The 15,770-nt window shown below is 39.3% G+C and overlaps 1 protein-coding gene across 4 annotated transcripts in view; it reads left to right on the forward strand.

Annotated features, from left to right (window-relative positions):
* Positions 1-15,770, forward strand: part of PTCH1 (patched 1) — a 73,604-nt gene that overhangs the window by 46,664 nt on the left and 11,170 nt on the right. For all 4 annotated transcript variants that reach the window (XR_005255239.1, XM_038124206.1, XM_038124205.1 and 1 more), the window contains 6 exons: positions 1,701-2,100; positions 2,594-2,903; positions 8,190-8,332; positions 10,355-10,538; positions 12,018-12,298; positions 13,819-13,956. Coding sequence is in view for 3 of the 4 variants with exons in the window: in XM_038124206.1 (XP_037980134.1) it covers positions 1,701-2,100; positions 2,594-2,903; positions 8,190-8,332; positions 10,355-10,538; positions 12,018-12,298; positions 13,819-13,956 (1,456 nt within the window). In the remaining variant the exon portion in view is untranslated. The remainder of the gene's footprint in view (positions 1-1,700; positions 2,101-2,593; positions 2,904-8,189; positions 8,333-10,354; positions 10,539-12,017; positions 12,299-13,818; positions 13,957-15,770) is intronic.

Here is a 15,770-nt window from a genome sequence, read left to right on the forward strand (position 1 = left end):
CCTACGTATGACTGTTGGGGAACACTTTCTGAAAGTAGATGAAAGATCCACTATTTAGGAATATCTTGAAGTATTTTTAGAAGGTTATGGCTTACTGCAAGGTGTCCAGTGCCAGTACTAGCTAATCTTGGAAAGCTGTACATAACTCAGGATACTGAGAAGCCTGACTTACAGTAAATCATTATGTGCTAATTTTTATGCTTTTATGCCTTTAAACCTAAGTAAATAAACTGTGAAATTACTTCCCCTTAGGTGAGTTTTTCATAACACTGTAAGGAATAATCACTACCACTACAGCATAATGCTTGATAAAGTATCCTTTGTGGCTGCAGTAGTATTACAGAATGGTAATACTGGTAATACTGCCATTCTAAATTGTGTACAAACACACACCTGATACACAGCCAACTCTAAGCCTATAATGGGGGTTAGGAGTCTGCTGTCATCAGTGCAGCCACTGCTTGGAAATGCAACATCTTTTCTACTTTAGTTTGCTTTTGACTGCAGTGAAGAGTATGAGCTACACTTCTATACAAGTTTTTCTACTGTCACAACCAAGATGTGGACAATCTGCATTGGGACATTTTAGCCTTTTACATGCATCTGAGGTGATAGTTTAATATCTCATGTCCAAGGAAGAAAACATTTTACTAAATTTGTCTCTGAGGGAATGGTTAAGACAGGGAGTAGATCCCAGTCTATTTCTTATTCAGTCATAGTTCCAGACAACAGCTGAATGTATTAGAGTATTGAAGTCATGATTCTCAAGAATTCAGGACACTCAGACCTTCAATTTATTCCCTCATCTAAAGCTGCACCAAATGTGCATCAAAATTCAGTGTCTTTGCATGTGAAGAAATGCAGTTAGTGAGAGCTTGCTTTGATTAGGTAGGCAACATTCTGAATTCCTCTTGTTTTTGTAGAATTTGTGCACTTGGTAAAAAATCTGATACTGTTTAGTATCATCCATTTGTCATTTCTCATGTACAGGAACAGGCTTGTCTCTGATAATTGTATTTTTATAATATAAACTGGGTAACTGTTAGGGTCTTGCATAGAGTAACATAAAAGGAATACTTCAATTACTTCTGTGGTTTTGCCTCTTCATATGTCCCATCCTTCTTAGACATTAATCCTTTCATTAATACTTTAATGTTTTCCTGATTTATAAAATATTTAGTCAGTATATGGCAAATCATTTCAACCTGCCTCCCAAAAGTCTGAGATCTTATCCAGAAGGCTCAAATATTATTTAACAGTTACTTCATTTGTTCTAAACACAAGAACTAGCTATGTCATGCATTTCCCTCTTCATCTGAATATCTTAATTCTCAGCACAGGTACAGAGATGCAAACTCACAGACTTACTGTGCATTCAGACTGTGCAGCTACCTGATGAGCATGTGTAATTAATGGAGTGATGTGTGTACATGTCAATGCCTTCAGACAGATGCTGTTTACTTCTTTCTGGAGGACAAGAAATTAGCACATATTCTCAAGGGCTTACACTATGAACCATGTCTCAGAGATTTTTCCTGAATGCACAGAATGAAATTAATATCTAAGCGTTACACGTAATTAGTGTAAACTGTCCCATATAAGTAGAAAAAAACTCAGATGAAAGCATGATATCCTATCTAGCCTGATTAAAATAAGGATCTGTCTCAATGTGAACAGATGGTTTTTTTCTTCTTTTACAGCCCGTGTGTCACTAGAGTGATTCAGGTTGAGCCTCAAGCGTATGTGGAAAATGACAATACTTGCTACAGTCCTCCACCCCCATACAGCAGCCACAGTTTTGCACACGAAACTCAGATTACAATGCAGTCCACAGTGCAGCTGCGCACAGAATATGATCCTCACACACAGGTGTACTACACCACAGCAGAGCCTCGCTCAGAAATATCTGTGCAGCCAGTGACAGTGACACAAGATAACCTGAGCTGCCAGAGCCCAGAAAGCACAAGCTCGACGAGGGATTTACTTTCCCAATTTTCAGACCCCACTATACATTGCCTTGAGCAACCCTGTTCGAAGTGGACACTCTCATCCTTTGCAGAAAAGCATTATGCTCCATTTCTCCTAAAACCAAAAGCTAAGGTAATCGGGAAACTATTTACCTAGTTTTCAAAATTAGATTTCTGCCTTGCCCAGTTAAAAAACTATCCTAGCAATGGTTTTAAATATAAGGAATAAATACAACTCTTGTGAAATAACAGTTTTTAATACTTTACAGATGATTTCCTATTTTAGAATTTTTATCTTGCAAGTGCTATAGAGACACACTTAAAATATATGTTACAAGTGAGGGTTCTGGTGACTTTTAGTAACACAAGCTTGTGAACAGTGAAATTAATGCCACTTTTAAACTTTACTACAATAGAAATTTCTCATCCCTGGTGCAGAGCCCCTTCAAGGAAGAACAAATGACCTTAGTCTTGTAGTATGTATATGCGTTAAAAAACACCAGAAAAATAAAAGCTTGAAAGTACTGATGGATGTTAATTTTGAATTTGGCTTTGTAGTATGACATTATGAATGGTTAGCTCCTTTAGAAGCCTCAAACCAAATACATCTTTGTTTTCTGTTGCAGATTGTGGTTATTTTTCTTTTTCTGGGTTTACTTGGGCTCAGCCTTTATGGAACTACCCGGGTAAGAGACGGGCTAGATCTCACAGACATCGTACCACGGGAAACACGGGAATATGACTTTATCGCTGCACAGTTCAAGTACTTTTCCTTCTACAACATGTATATTGTGACGCAGAAAGCAGACTATCCCAATGTCCAGCAGTTACTTTATGAACTTCACAGAAGTTTCAGTAATGTGGCATATGTTTTGTTGGAAGAGGATAGGCAGCTCCCCAAAATGTGGTTGCACTACTTTCGAGACTGGCTGCAAGGTAAGAGAGCGTTACAGAAAATTTTCCTAGTTTGTCAGAAAGAGCAGTTGTTCACAGTGGTATTGTTGTAATACAGTCACACAGTTCAAGGCTCTGAGCAGTAGGGAGAATGCCTAGGTGCTGCTTTGACCCCATGTGTGGGCTCCCTGTTTGTCACTTATTTTCTTTAAGTTTACTCCCCAATAAAACAGTTTTCAAACTTTAAGGAATTATATCCATGCCATTCATGTCTAAGCAGTTGATGAGGCATTATGCGTTATGGCTAAATGTAGTCCTGTGTCTTGGGTAAATAAATATTTGCTGTTTTCACCAAACAGTGAATGAAAAATCCCTGTCTGGTGATGTATTCTGACACATACTTAACTTTCAGCTCTTGAGTGATCTTGTTGGCTTCAACTGGGACTGCTGGCATGAAGAAAACTCAATGTGGCTTATGTGTTTTATTGGGCTAGGAACTTACTGTATAGTCCAGGTTTCTAATCAACTATACTCACTGTGGTGCTGTTTTTCTATGCTGAAGTGTAACAGGGTGGGGAAAGACAAGAGACGGCATGGCCTTTTAGGTACTATGATGATAACTATATTGAAACCAAGTAATTGAATATTGAAGATACTTTAACAGTAAACATACCCTGCCCAGGATTACTTTCCTACCTATGTCTTTCTATTGGGAGAATTTCTAGGAAGCGTTTGCAAAAAAAAAAAAAAAAAAAAAATTGTGCTGACCTGGTGAGACTGTAAATTTTAAACTTAATAGTGTATAGATGACCACTGCAGCCTGTGATTCTCAGAAAAATGTATACGTAACTGTCAGTATCTGCTATATTTTATTCCTTCTGAAAATATGTTGAATAAATTAGGAAAGCAGATGCATGTAAGTGACAAATCTACACAAAATGAAGTTTCCTATGTGTTTAATGCATTCCTAAATAATGCAAAGCAGTATTTCAGCTATTAGCTTTGGGGGTTTTTAATGGGTTTTAAATACATTGGATCCATTCATTGCAGTCTACTTACTGGAAGCTTTATTTAAAATATTTTGCTCACATAAGCATATTGAGCTGTAAGGGACGGCATTACTGGCAGGAAGAAAATTCAATGTAGCTAGATGTTTGCTGGATTGGAACTTTACTATACTTGCTGGAATTCTAAGCAATCATCCTTCTACATGCTTTTCCAAATTCTCTTAAACCTCTGCTGTTTACTTTGTTTCTTTTGTGGTTATTTTTTGCTGCTGTTCCAAAACAGTAGGAAAAAGTGTATCTGGTGTCCCCTCTTTCTCTTTTTCCCCCTCCCCCATGAGGGAGATGGAAATCTGAGATTGTGTTCAGGAAGCTTTATTAGTGCTCAGCCTCACTACAGTCTGCCAACGATAAAGTCAGGAGGAGGTGCCCTTGGATCTGCTCCCTTGCAGGCTGCTCAAAGTGAAATGCTGGAGGCTGGCCCACTTGGTGTTACTCCCAGGAGTACTCCCGTTCCCACTGCCCCTCTGTCAGGCGTACCACATACTTTCCCAAACCTCTTTCACTTTGGGTGCCTCCCTGTTCTCTTTGCAATCCCTTGTGTCCCTCTTGAGCTAAGGACTGTTTGTGTGGCCAAGGGCCTGCATGTCCTCTCACACTGTATGTCTGTGCTTGTGTGTGTTCTTTGCAGACATGCTCTTCTCATAGCGGTGTTCCTAATCTGTACTTAGCTCAGCACATAGTTACTTTTCCCTCCAGTCCACATTAGCCAGCCTATCCTTATTTGTCCTCTGCTTTTCTTCCACTAGAGGAGCTGTGTGTATTCCTGGTACCCGGGGCACGCTGACCATTCCTGACCGGAGGCTACAAGGAGCCTAAAATGTTACAGTAGAATAGTCAGGGTGACTCCAGGAAGATGTAGTGACTTTCTGTGGCCCATGTGACATGCCAGTCCTGTGACAGGCTGTGGATTGGCTTTTTGATCACACATAGCTTTAGAATTAATCATTATGATTATTAATTAGCATATAGGTCTGTATCCTTACCTCTCCTCCCCACCTTTTCCGAGGAGGACACAATTAGTACAACCCTGCTGCTTTGTAAAGTTGAAGGGCTCTTAGCACAGAGTGATTGTGCATTCATGGGGCTGTAAAGGAGGATGTTGAGATGTATCAATAGAAAGAGATAATATTTTCAAGTGGTACAGGGAATTGATGTTATAGGGGGGAGCTAGACTGTTGTACTAAAAGCTGCCATGCTTGTCATAGTTGGAGAATTATTGAAAGGTGCAGAATAACATGCAGAATAACACCTGATTGTTACCAACTGTGGCTGATGCCGAAAGAGTCAAGGGAAGGGAAGTTGAAGATAGAATTTTCAAACAAGGTACAGGTTTAGACTGGATTCAGGGAGAATCCTCTGTGAGGTAGAGCAGTTCTACTGGCATAGTTTTATGTGCTGGAAGGACTGGACAATCAAAGCAGGAATAGCTTTGACCTGCATGGCTAATTCCTGCTGACTTGACTGTGAATCCAGTGCCAGAGGTTAATGGCTCAAGATGGCCTTCTGACATGCACACATTTGTCCAGCAGAATGAATGGTTGGTTGTTCACATGTTGTTCACAACAACATGTTGTTCACAACAACATGTGAACAACCTTTTTTTACCAAGTAGGCACCCTTGGTTCAGCTGTGCATTCTTCCTCATCTAATAGCAGTGGAGTGTGCTTTCTGCCTCATGCACTTCTCTTTTCAGAGATCCCTCTTATTTTGCTTTCTAGTATAGTTTATGTTACTGTATTTTCTGTTACTGAAAATGCAACAGAAGAAAAGTTCACACTAATCATTCAGTTAAGCTGCAAATGTTAACATTGCTTTTGTTAGTGACCAAATGTAAATGAGGTAGCTTGGATTCCCTGATGGCTGCTAATTAGGCTTGTTTTTGCAAAGGGAAGCCTTATCTGGTGTTTCAAGGTGGCAGCTGCTCACATGAGCCAGTAGGAATTCCTTCCTCAATCCTACTCCCACATAATTTTTGATATTGTCCCTTTCTTCTGATGCACTAAGCAAAAGAGACTGCTTATGTGAAAAATCCCTCATATAAAGTTTTAAAAATTCCCTTAATTTCTCTAACTTTTCTGCAGAAAGATGTCAGCAAGATACTTTCATCTTTCTGCCCAGAAACATATAGTTTATCCCATTTATGATAGATTAAATGTATATTTAAATAATTGTTATGAGCATGTTTGCTTTGAAAACAGAATAGTCCACTACAATTTTCAAAGTCTAATGGCAAATTTTACTTCTTGCAAGTTTGAAATTCTTCAGAAATTAAGTACAGCTGCCAGTGTTTTCTTATATTCTTTCTGTAGACTTTCAGCAAGGTGAGTTATAAAATGACCCAAAACGTAAAGTGTTTAAGCTAGCTGAAGAATAAAGTGTAAAAGGAAGCAGTTTGTAGGATGATCAAACTTGTGAGAACAGGGGAGCAGGGGGATGTGGAGATGTAAGAGGGTTTTCACTCATCGCAGTAATGTTTCCAAGTACATGCCTTTTTTTGCAACCTCAAACTGGTATGTCACATGCCAATGGATTTATTTATTTATTATTGTGTCTGTGGAGCCCCTTGACAGGGGTGAGACGTTTATGTGAAAGCTCTGCCCTGATGTGCTGTCTATCATAGCAATTTGTGTGCTCCTTCTGTGGAAGGGAGACACTTCTACTGGAAGTTATACTGTTCTTAGGTCATCTCCTTCTTTTCCATGTTTTTTTTTTGAAAACATCCTCTTAACTTTCCAAAGTCGTTGCGTTTCTTGTCACTGATCTAATAGCCCAAATACTCTCACTGGCCACTTTGTGAGAAACTGATGTGGAGCTGGACTTGGCACAGAAGGGATGGATTGGTATTTTTTCATACTCTTACCAATATTTCCCCTCTCTGCAGTGCCAGTTAACAGTGCATTTTTGAAAGGGAACCTCAAAGTCCTTTGGTGATGTCAGAACACCTGATGGCAAATTGTCCTCCTTCTGGAGCAGTGCTAGAGGACTGCATGCAGAGATCTGGCAGGCTACTTTCATCATTTGGTTCTCAGTCTGTTGGCTTCACATGATTTGACATGGTTTAGTGAGACAGCATGGGAGGCAGTTTCTAAGGAAGAGAGGATGAGTTTGTCAATGGGAATGGGTACTCTGCCCCGGAGACAGAGTCAGCTGGGTGCATTTTGTCTTCCAGTGCTCTTATCTCAGTACAGCTGTAGCTAACCTATCCAGCCTGCAGAGATGGTTTTCATTACGGCTGCTCAGCCCAGCTGTGAGGTGGGTCGATGATTTCCTCCACCGCCATTCCCCTGGCCTTTTTTTTCCTTCCCTGGACATGTGGTTTGTCATCTGCTTGCACAGAGCCTCCTTGTACTGGGCTGTGGCTTCCTGTACTAAATCTGATCCAAATTTCTGCTGTGAGGTATTCCCTCCCCCTTGAAGGGTGGCAAGGAGGAAAATAACAGTTGAGAGTGAATAGGTGTTGGCTGTGATCTTTACATGTGCTGGCAGCAGATCCCATGACTTGTATTAGCTGCACAAGTTGAACAGATGGAACAAATTGACAAAATCGTGTTCACTCACGCTGTGCTTGAGGAGCAGCTGAGTTGCTGTTTGAAGTTGAAAGTTTGAGTGTGTTTTTCTCCCCGCTCGTAGTGGAATTTCTGGTTATAGTGTCGAAGCTATTGCCCCAGTACTCTGCAGTAGCTCAAAACAGTAATGAGAGCGGTGTGTGTCCTCCTCTGTGGCTCCATGTACACAGACAGGGTTTTGATGAGGCAGAGGCAAGTAAGGAGACTGTTTACCTTCTAGGTAACAGACTTATGCCTCCCCTGGTTAAAAGATGGTGAAGCTGGATTAGGGCTGAGCTCAGTCCTTTTCTATTCTAGACAAGATTAACTCTTTCCCATACACTTCTCCAAGTGGAACGCTTGGAGAAGATCTTGAATTTCCTTTGAGGGGAAGCCATTTTTGCTAGTTCACAAGGCATCTGCAGCTTGCTAGCTCAACTATGCTGGTCTGCACAACCTGGGGACTCCTGGGGCTTCTCCCTTGCATTTTCTGTGTTTCCCCTGCCTGTATTTGGGCAAAATATTGGACATGCAACTGACGCTTCCCACCCACTGACAATGTGGAGCCCCAAATTTAGGAGGTACCAGATCAATAATTTTCGTTCTGATTCAGCTATGAAAAAGCATCATTATTCTTTCTCCTTCTGAAGCTTGTTTATAATAGTGATTATTCACCTGCTTGTTCTGTCTTCCCCTTGTCTCTCTTAACTCCTCAGGACTTCAGGATGCATTTGACAGTGACTGGGAAACTGGGAAGATCACTTACAACAGCTATAAAAATGGTTCTGATGATGCTGTTTTGGCTTACAAACTCTTGGTACAAACAGGCAACCATGCAAAGCCCATTGACATCAGCCAGGTAGTGTACCAGAGTCCATGCTTGTTGTGATGCACTAGATTGTTATTCGGATACTGCACTGGGTGTTGTGTTATACAAATGTTCCAAATCATGCTGGTTTACACAACAATACACTAATCATCAGGAGGTGGGGGAGGTGCAAAGTCTACAGAGGTTGTAGTATCTTTTGTCCAGCTCAAGGAGCTGAATGTCTGAATTATGCCTTTCTTGTATGGCCTTGCTGATGTTGCTGAAGCCACTCCTCAGATGCAGTATGGCCTATGTTGCAAAGTGTTCAAATCAACATGGCAAATACCAGTCCTAAATTGTTACTGGGTGGTATGCATTTTGTCTTCCCATGCCAGGCATGCTGTTTCCATGGAAATGGTTGTGAAACAAATGGTTGTTTCTCTATATCCATAGGTGTTTGGAGTTTAGTCCTATGTTGGACATTTGCAATTATTTGCTTTGTTCCTACTGATATGTTCAAAGAAGAACATTTTGAAAAGATATTGATGAATTATAGAGGAAGGAGACTGAAATGATTACATGCAGTATCATATTCTTGTACCACCACCACCACTAAATACATCTAAAGTGCTGTAGACCTACCGATGGCAGTTGTTAAAGCTGAGTAAATAAAATATGCTTGAGGTTATCACAGCATATGACTGCATTTGCTGTAGCCATTTGTAAGGGGAAATACATTAGGAATGACTCTTTACATTAAAATTAGATTTCAAACGCTGAAGAAGAAATTCTTCAATAACATATCTTCTCTTCTCTGGGAGTCATCATCAACTCACTGTGCTTCCAGGCAGAAAAATAGTGTTTTTAATGAGCTTCTTGGCAGTTCTGCTGTCTTTCTTTTTTCTTCCTGGCATTAAAAGTGACAGATTTACAGAGTACATTGTTCAAAGTTACTGTAGTGTGTGAAACACACTGCTGTATAGCAACATGCAACATGCTGTCAGGTCTGAATGAAGCTTCAGCAATGAATTAGGCAAAGAAAGGGAGTTGAAGAGAAAACCTTCAGTGAGATTTTGTTTAGCAGAGTGTACCAGGTACGCTGTGGAACAAATGCAATTGGATTGCAGCTGCTGATATAATTTCCTGTGCCTGGGAGGGAGAAAAGTGTGGTGCACCCACAGGGGTTGAGTGCTGTACTGTGCAGTTCCAGAGACAGCTTGAAGACATACAGTTGTTGCATATCCTGTGGACTAATTGAATCCAGATCCTTGGAATCCAACTTTTTTTTTTTTTTTTAACTGCTGTCACTGTTGTTTTTCATTTCATTAAAAAGACCTGGAACTGGAGCTCAGCCAGAATTTTAAATAAACAAAACAAAAAAACCCAGTAATACTTTTCACCCATGGAGTCCTCTGCAAGAACTCTAGCTGCGCAGGATTTGGCTAACAGAACCCTGGAAGTATACCACTGCTGTTTACCCCACAGATGCATTTGCCCACAGTGACCCAAATAACACTGGGCAGTCGTCTGCTTTTTTGAGGCTGGCATTTTCTGAATACACAGGTCATAGGAGGCAAGTGTTAGCAAAATTTATACAGATGTTGTTTTATTTTTATAGCTCTCCTCCATTTACTGGGTGGCATTTCCTTCAGTGTTAACAAGAGAGGTTAACTGCACACAGACATGTATAGGGACTCTTGCCAGGTTTTCTTTCCGTGTCTTTAAATATGTTTCTCCAACTTGGTTGTTTTTCATTCTTGGCTGCAGTCTTTCAGAATTTGGATTTAATTGGTTTAGTGTATTCTGGAACCATCTGTTGATTTACTGGTTATTGTAAATATTATGTGAGTACTAATTTATAAATAACCACTGTCACTGCATTTTTTTAGATTTTGTTTTTGTTGTCCAACAATAGTTTACTGATAAGTCCCTTCAAGTGAAGATTCATCTTCTCTTGCTTTTGCCCTCCTATACGTGCGTTGCATCTCCAGGCCATCTGTTGAAAGCATTATGGCAAGAGCGCTAAAGCAAAAACTTATTCTGAAAGGCTTCTAATTTTTTCCCATTTTGCAGTTGACTAAACAGCGTCTGGTGGATGCGGATGGAATCATTAACCCGAATGCTTTCTACATCTACCTGACAGCCTGGGTTAGCAATGACCCTGTGGCATATGCTGCCTCACAAGCCAACATCCGCCCGCACCGCCCAGAGTGGGTCCATGACAAAGCAGATTACATGCCAGAAACACGGCTGAGGAGTAAGTAGTGTTTCAACTTAACATCCTACAGTTTACCTGAGTGCCCCCACTCCTTCCTTCCACGGGGCTGCACAGGGCTCAGAAGCATAAGCAGGAGAAGACACTGTGTTATGCTGCAGTCATAGGAGATCCAAGCGCTGCTGAGACTGTGACACCATTGCAGGATTTTATCATATTGAATAATGAGTTATAGAACAGCTCAAAGCTCTAAAAATTTATAGTAAGCATTGCTTTTTAAAGTGTTACCTGATAGTTCTGTGTGAGAAACATGGGCATTTCATTAAATTCCTGCCCAAGATTTTCTGAAATTTCATTACTGAAATTCTATCATGGCTCTTCTCAGTTCTTAATATCTAAGAAATTTTTACCAAGGTAACTGGTACACTAAGCTACTGCACTATCATCCAAGAGCTAGTGGGACTAGGGGGTAAGTCCCACTTCACACCATTCACTGTTTTCCTGGTACCAATACCAAAAGCTGGCTTTGATTTAGCTTTCAATTGAGGATGGCTAGTTGGACACCAGTAGGAAAGGAGAGAGGGCATACAGGGGACAACTGGTGCACTTGGAAATGTGGTTGGATAACCATGCTTCAGTGTATCCAAACCCTAGAGCTTTGTGGCAGTCAGCCAAGTTTTGTCTTAATGAAAACTTATAGTTGAGATTATAATAGGGCAAATCACGTTAAGCAAGTCAACTGAATGAGGCTGGAGGGTTGGAACACACAATGACAGTAACCAAAAGCTTGTTGAAGAAACCTTTTCTTTTCTAGTCATAGAGTAGACCTTGCATTACACTCAAAAAGAAGTATGGAGAGTGTTGGTTTGTCAAATTATTAAGGGATAAAAAGTTATGTATTTCCCCAGTAAGCCATTACTTCTATATTATGGAGATTTTTCCTCCACTAATTTCCACCTGAATGTGTATTTCTGCATTTGAATTTCCAAATATTTGATGGAAATCTTTAAAAAACAACCAACATGCTCAAGCCTAATTTTTCTCTAATTTTGTGTCAGTGGATCTCAGTTAATCTTAGAGAAATGATCTTTGATTTCGAAGAAACCGCATAAAAGAGGAGCATTTGGATAAAATTTCTTAATTATGTGATTGTCTGCTCTTATGTTGCAGTTAGGGATTTTTGACTAGCTGTTCAGTAAAAAGCACTGTAACACTGTTAAGGATTAAATACACTGATCAGGATTGAAAGATAACAGTGAAATTATATATAACCATTAGGGAACTTGGTGGAGGCTGTGTTTGTCCCATTGCATTACATGATAAAATAGAGTAATCTCATGTACTGTTTCCAGTTTCTCTTTATTGGAGAGTTTTAAAACTATAATTAATTCCAAACAAGCAAATTTAAATTTGCCATCTTTTATGCATTTTGCTATGAAGAATAAAATGTTTTGCTAATCCTGGTCTCTGTCTATCATCTTTTCCCAAAAGTGCATTTTAACACTGCTGTCATTTTCCTAGTTCCAGCAGCCGAGCCCATAGAATATGCTCAGTTTCCTTTCTACCTCAATGGATTGCGTGAAACTTCTGACTTTGTGGAGGCTATCGAGAAAGTGAGAGCTATCTGTAATAACTACACCAGCTTGGGGATCTCCAGCTACCCTAATGGTTACCCATTTCTCTTCTGGGAGCAGTACATTGGACTTCGTCACTGGCTCCTCTTATCCATTAGTGTGGTTTTGGCTTGCACGTTTCTGGTGTGTGCCCTCTTCCTCCTAAACCCCTGGACAGCTGGGATCATTGTAAGTTTATTATAAGGGTCTTTGTTGAAGTCAAATTCCTTTCAGCATAGCTCTTGCTGTAGTCGGGAAGGTTTTGTTTATGTCTGGGCCTCTGGTGGAGTATGTATATTGCATCATTCATTATATATTTATTCAACTTGAGGGGGTAGGGTTCATGCTGAAGGTACAAAACTTAATAACCTTAATCTTCTGGCCACCTTTTTTGCAGATTTAAAGGTTTCTAAGAAAGGTACATAAACTTTTACCCTTGCTCAAATGCACACTAAGATAAGAAATAAGGACACAGAGGAAAATTAAGAGCTTTATTAAACCAATTTCTAATTCTGTACTCCTTCTTTTCTTTTGTCACACATAATTATGTTTTAAGGCAGTTGCTTATGACTAGCTTGTCGGTAAATTTTCCCAGTCATTTCTGAACACAGTATTTCTGTAAAAAACTGAAATGCTTATGTTGTACGGTACAGATTGTGGAAAGGCTGTAACTGAGCTAGGAGAAAGAGCATAAAATTGTAAACTGCAGAGACTACTCCTCCATGCTTTCTGCAAGGCACCAAAAGCCTCCCAGTAAACATTCAAATTAAATTGAATGGTGATGTTCCTATGTTTAAATTCCATAAACTATTGTATGGTTTATAAAAGGCCAGAAGTAGAAAAGCATAAAACAGTTACTAGTTTTTTTAATGTACATTTATATGACAGGTATGTTAAAAGGTGAATGTTTAGTCTAGAATATTTTTCATAGCACCTTATCAAGCAATTTATGTTATTATGCTTGATTCATTAGCTTATAAAATCACTTATTGTAGAGCATACTTTTTCTCCTTTGGAAAAGGAGTTTGTTTTCAGAGTCCACCATTGCTTTTATAAGTGTATCTATTTTTTTTTTCTCCTGCTTGTCTTTAGCTACTTTTAAAGTTGATTCTCCAGATTCCCTTCCCTCCCTTTTCCTCAGTTTTTTTTACAAGGTAGATGAAAGAAAAATAAAAGCTTCCTCTTATATTTAACTGTTCACTTTGTCCATGTCAATCCCCTCCAAATACTTTCAAAGCTGAGAGTCCCTCTGTAACCTGAGATTCATCAGCTGATTTTGGCATTCAGTTTCTTCTGTGCTTTAGACATCCTCACTTACATTTGCAGTTCTACAAAAGAGAGTTCAAACACAGATAGTTGAAAGATACTTTTTCTGGAAGGATTGTCTGAAAGATGGGTGAAAAAGAAAAATGTACCTTTTGGGAGTATCCATGATAAGGAGGAATAAATCGTTTTTCAGCTCACTGATGGATTGTAACCAACACAAAGCTGGTGCTTCATGTCTTAACTGGTTCTTAGGGTGTAATTTAGACAGGCTGTGCAGCATTCATTGCCATTGAGAATAATGAAACAAGTAAGAGTAGCTTGTTTTTGGGAATATAGGATGGCTTTGAGGAATATGTCCTATCGTAACCATGTTATTTTGAAATGTCTTTCTCCTCATTGTCTGGAGTATAAGAAAATACTAACAGATGTTTGGAATCATCTAGGTGGTGGTGCTGGCTCTGATGACTGTGGAGCTGTTTGGCATGATGGGTCTAATTGGAATAAAGCTGAGTGCAGTGCCTGTGGTTATCCTGATTGCTTCTGTTGGCATTGGTGTGGAATTCACTGTTCATGTTGCTTTGGTACGTAAAATCAAGAAGCATTTTAAAAAGATCTTATAATAAAATGGTGGCAATGTTCAGATCACAAATCCTTACAGTTTCTTGTCAGTGACACGATTCTCAGAAGGAAAATGGTCACAGTTTTGTGTACGTTTCTGTTTGTCTCAATGGAACAAGAGTTGATCTTCATCAGGTGGTTCCTAGTTACTGAGTAAGTCTCCCAGGAGACAAGAGAGAATACATTAGCTGTGATACCTGTTTGTCTGATTAATGCAATTATATAGAGAAAATAGAGATCTTAAATCACCTTGCTTCATTCCAGATTCTCATGATCCTTGTCTGAAGCCTCAGTGTTGCTGCATCAGCGTTAAACAGCTTTTTGTTGCCTCTTGTGTGTAGATTCTCTGTCTCACAAAAGAAAATTCTTCAGGGGAGATTTTCAAAATCAGATATTGTGTCATTTGGTATTTCTGGACTTCTTGAATGTGAACATGTTTGAATTAGTGTTCCATTTGTTAAATTTTTGCCTTCTTTTCAGAAGCCATTGGCTAATAATTGGCTAATAGCAGGCACAAACATGCAGTCTGTAGCAAAATATTTTTCTACTGTTTATCTAGTGGTTTAGATGATGTACAGACTTAGGGCACATAAAGTCACCTAAATGAAAAGAATCATTTTGAGAAAAACCAAAGTGGAAGGGTAAGGTTAAAGAGGAGCAATTGGATCCCTTAAGTGATGACATCTTTTTTTTTTCCCCTGCTGCTACAGATAGACTTTTGGGTGTAAATGAATTTGCTAGGACTTGGAATCATTTGGGAAGTGTTAGTGTAGATGAGAAAAAAAGAAATTACAGCTTCTAAGTATTGAAGAATTAAAACAGGAAAAATGGAGTAAAAAAAAAAGGACAAAACATTTGTTTCTAGATGAGAAGAAACTAATTTAATTTACAGGACTTTACAGGTCACCTGTGCCTGAAGGTAAAATGCTAAGCAAACTGAAAATAGTTTTCTCACATTGACACTGGAGATAAAAACTTTGGAACACATAAATAGTCAAATCAGTGTTGTATGAACAAAAAAGGTAGTGCTGGAACTTTTAACACTGAATTTAATTGAGTTTAAGAGTGATTCACAATCCAGTTGTGGGTCAGTTTTCTGCTATTGCTTGTGAATTGTGACCTTGTTTTTTACTAGTTGTAGAGAAGACAGACTTAAATTCCAGGACTGTGAGGAAGATAGCTGTTTCAGCACATATCTTAATAGGCAGTAGGGAATTAACTAAAGAGAGCCCTTACAAATCACAGTAAGAAGATCAGTCAGGTTCTTGTTTTCTTAAACCATTAAGTCATACACAGAGTAGACAAATTTGTAACAAATTTATAACACCAGCATTTGTGTGTTCTTGATGTAGCTTATTCATACAGAGTTGTAGGGATGAAGACAGTTCACTAGTGATATTGTTGCTCAGGCACTATCATGTTAAGCACTATTCCTAGGATAATTTTTTATGTATAGAACCACTAGCTTTGAAGTACTAAAAGTTTCAAAAACTTTTTGTCATTTCACTCAATGTTAAAAAAAGCCACAGAAGCCATGGACCCACAAGAATGAGAGGAGCAGCCCTGCAATTTTCACACCTGAAGTGCTTTCACCAGGATATGGATTCTTTTCAGGTGGAAATAGGCAAATCCAGAGATAAAAAGCTACTGTTGCTAGTAGGCATTGCTTCCAGAATTATTATGGTCTAACTTTGTTATCAGTGCTTACTCCAGTTGTGTGACTTCAGCAGCTGCTGTGGTATATCTGCAGGATCAAGCCTTCTCTCAAGGGTTAGGC

Source organism: Motacilla alba, chromosome Z, assembly GCF_015832195.1.
Source record: "Motacilla alba alba isolate MOTALB_02 chromosome Z, Motacilla_alba_V1.0_pri, whole genome shotgun sequence".
Classification (NCBI taxonomy): domain Eukaryota; kingdom Metazoa; phylum Chordata; class Aves; order Passeriformes; family Motacillidae; genus Motacilla; species Motacilla alba.